Here is a 4,032-nt window from a genome sequence, read left to right on the forward strand (position 1 = left end):
ACATTGATGAGCTGCACTTAGCACTGCTCAACTCCCCCCTCCTGCAGAGACAAAACAGGAAGAGGAAGTTGACAAACTGGCCACAAACAGATCAGTACATGGACCATACATCTTTTTGTTGTTGTTGTTGTTTCATTTAAGACTCTTATTGATTGATCACAGTAAAATCGTTCTTCATTAGCTGGTGGGAAACTGACAGTCTGAGCTTATTTATGCTTTTCCCTTTGCTTTCTTCTGCAGCCTGGTCCGTGTGGGCTCCGTGAGGACTAAAGGCTCCTGGATGACCATGGCGGGGTACTTCCTCCCCAGCAGCAGCTCCACCTCCACCTTCTGGCCCACCGAGCACAGTTCCAGAGGCAGGTAGGCGAAGGCCAGGCTCTGCTGAGAGCTGTAGCTGTAGGCTCCGGACGTGGTGTTGCCGACCACCTGATGAGAGGGGAGACCAGATCGTGTGAGAATTACAACAAAATAATCAAATAAAGTAGACTGCCAGACTAACTTTTGCTGTTGCTCACCTTGCCATTGTACCAGATGGTCTCATTGCCCTCAGGGTCGATATCATCCGTATCCAGCGTGAGGTAGGAAAGCTTCCTCTTCAGGCCCTTGGCTTTAATCTCCTGAAGGGCTGCTTTGCCGATAAAGTCAGCAGGCTAAACAAACAAAAAAACAAATTCAGAGCTTATTTCCAGTTATAAAGGATATAAATCATGGAAATGTGGACATAAACTGTTTTTTTTTCTCCTATAACAATAGTGTCACACAGTGTAGCCATAGTCTTTTACGAGTAAAAGCCCTGCATTAAAGATTTATTGAAATAAAAGTCCAAAAGCATCAAATCTATTTACAATACACAAAGTGAATGTACTTGTTACGCAGAATGGCCCATATTATCAGTATTATTAGTGTATTATGGTGTTTTTTTATTGTCTTTCATGCTATTCTGTTGATTGTTAAAAGCTTGTGGATGCAAGACAAATTTCCATGAAAACAGACAATAAAGTATCATACCTTATCGTATCGTATCGTACCTAATCGTATCGTATCGTATCGTATCGTATTGTATCGTATCGTATGTGTATCGTATCTATTATTTTTAGTGGTGGAATGTAGCTAAGCACATCTATCCAAGTACTGTATGGAGTAGCCAAGGAACCAGACCGATCTGTGAGCTAGCATTTTATTTGTTGCTAATGTGGAAAAGATGGCAAAACACAGCAACACTTGTGCACAGACATATCAATGCTACACCGTCACACCTCCTCTCTGCACGTTTTAATCTGTTTGTATTTGTCCTTAGCTCAGTGCTGTGTCACTTTTTTCAATGCTTTGATTGGTTGTAGGTCTATCAAATTGTGTCCTGAGGCACGCCTGATAATAACCCTTAGAAAATGAAAATGAACTAAAAGAAGGTTCCAGGTTAATTTTCATTTGCGATGTGGTCTAGTAATGCAAGGTAAGTAGTGAAGTACAATTTACTTGAGTACTTCAAGTTAATGCTTAATACTTTTTCTCCACGTCAGAGGCAAATATTATAGTTTTTATTCTTATTGTTCTCATTCTTATTATATCTTACTTGACATCTTGAGATATTTGTTTGTTTGTAGATTCAGATTATTAAATCTATATATAAATCAACTGATATTAACCATATAATAAAAGTTAAACTCCACAATAGTGTATAAGGTAATTAAAGTCGGCTCTACTTTTATCAGATGCAACCGGTGGTTTAAGTGGATTATTATTAATGCATTAATGTATTAATCACTTAAATGTTGCATCTGATAAAAGTAGAGCCGACTTTAATTACCTTATACACTATTGTGGAGTTTAAACTTTTATTATATGGTATATATCAGTTGATTTATATATAGATTTAATAATCTGAATCTACAAACAAACAAATATCTCAAGATGTCAAGTAAGATATAATAAGAATAATAACAATATAAATAAAAACTATAATATTTGTCTCTGACATGTGGAGAAAAAGTATTAAGCATTAACTTGAAGTACTCAAGTAAATTGTACTTCACTACTTACCTTGCATTACTAGACCACATCGCAAATGAAAATTAACCTGGAACCTTCTTTTAGTTCATTTTCATTTTCTAAGGGCATTATCAGGCGTGCCTTAGGACACAATTTGATAGACCTACAACCAATCAAAGCATTGAAAAAAGTAACACAGCACTGAGCTAAGGACAAATACAAACAGATTAAAACGTGCAGAGAGGAGGTGTGACGGTGTAGCATTGATATGTCTGTGCACAAGTGTTGCTGTGTTTTGCCATCTTTTCCACATCAGCAACAAACAAAAAATGCTAGCTTCACAGATCGGTCTGGTTCCTTGGCTACTCCATACAGTACTTGGATAGATGTGCTTAGCTACATTCCACCACTAAAAGATAGATACGATACAATACGATACGATACAATACGATACGATACGATACGATACGATTAGGTACGATACGATACGATAATATGATACTTTATTGTTTGTTTTCATGGAAATTTGTCTTGCATCCACAAGCTTTAACAATCAACAGAATAGCATGAAAGACAATAAAAAAAAACACCATAATACACTAATAATACTGATAATATGGGCCATTCTGCGTAACAAGTACATTCACTTTGTGTATTGTAAATAGATTTGATGCTTTTGGACTTTTATTTCAATAAATTTTTAATGCAGGGCTTTTACTCGTAAAAGACTATGGCTACACTGTGTGACACTATTGTTATAGGAGAAAAAAAACAGTTTATGTCCACATTTCCATGATTTATATCCTTTATAACTGGAAATAAGCTCTGAATTTGTTTTTTTGTTTGTTTAGCCTGCTGACTTTATCGGCAAAGCAGCCCTTCAGGAGATTAAAGCCAAGGGCCTGAAGAGGAAGCTTTCCTACCTCACGCTGGATACGGATGATATCGACCCTGAGGGCAATGAGACCATCTGGTACAATGGCAAGGTGAGCAACAGCAAAAGTTAGTCTGGCAGTCTACTTTATTTGATTATTTTGTTGTAATTCTCACACGATCTGGTCTCCCCTCTCATCAGGTGGTCGGCAACACCACGTCCGGAGCCTACAGCTACAGCTCTCAGCAGAGCCTGGCCTTCGCCTACCTGCCTCTGGAACTGTGCTCGGTGGGCCAGAAGGTGGAGGTGGAGCTGCTGGGGAGGAAGTACCCCGCCATGGTCATCCAGGAGCCTTTAGTCCTCACGGAGCCCACACGGACCAGGCTGCAGAAGAAAGCAAAGGGAAAAGCATAAATAAGCTCAGACTGTCAGTTTCCCACCAGCTAATGAAGAACGATTTTACTGTGATCAATCAATAAGAGTCTTAAATGAAACAACAACAACAACAAAAAGATGTATGGTCCATGTACTGATCTGTTTGTGGCCAGTTTGTCAACTTCCTCTTCCTGTTTTGTCTCTGCAGGAGGGGGGAGTTGAGCAGTGCTAAGTGCAGCTCATCAATGTGTTTTTGAGCAACAGGGAAATAGTAACCGTCCATTTAATGTTTTTGTGCCGCAATGTCTTAAAGTGCTGGAAGAGTAGGCTAATTGACGTTTTGTAATCTATGAATGGATGTTAATGTCTTACAGGTCAACAGCTATGTGAAGGATGCTTGATTCTTGAAAGTGAAAAATGCCTTTATTTTTATTTGAAATTTAAAAAAAATGTTGCTGCATTTTTCAGAGTCAAATGAGCACTTTGGGACTGTGATGAAGTATACAAACACTAATAGCTAAAAGAACCAATGCTCGCAAAGTTGTACAAAGATTGTTTTATAAATCTTTTTTTTTATTTTACTAATGTGTAATTAAAATAGTTTACATTAATACATTGATAATTAAAGCAATGCACTTGCTGTCTTGTAATAGTAGTGTGTGTGTCATCGTTTTTACGTCTTGTATTTATCCTCAGTCTTCTTTGATTTTCTTGGGTTTGACTCCTTTAAATCTCAAGGACATTTACAATGTAACTGCATTGCAGTCTTAAAACCATCACATGAGGATGATGAA

At 37.9% G+C, this 4,032-nt stretch overlaps 1 protein-coding gene across 1 annotated transcript; it reads left to right on the forward strand.

The window, feature by feature from the left end:
- Positions 1-2,719: 2,719 nt before the first annotated feature.
- Positions 2,720-3,599, forward strand: LOC121960057 (dimethylglycine dehydrogenase, mitochondrial-like). The gene is made up of 3 exons (XM_042509654.1): positions 2,720-2,743; positions 2,841-2,975; positions 3,065-3,599. The coding sequence occupies exons 1-3, from the start codon at positions 2,720-2,722 to the stop codon at positions 3,275-3,277; spliced, it is 372 nt and encodes a 123-aa protein (XP_042365588.1). The 3' UTR covers positions 3,278-3,599.
- Positions 3,600-4,032: the final 433 nt, after the last annotated feature.

This window comes from Plectropomus leopardus, chromosome 20, assembly GCF_008729295.1.
Source record: "Plectropomus leopardus isolate mb chromosome 20, YSFRI_Pleo_2.0, whole genome shotgun sequence".
Classification (NCBI taxonomy): Eukaryota; Metazoa; Chordata; class Actinopteri; order Perciformes; family Serranidae; genus Plectropomus; species Plectropomus leopardus.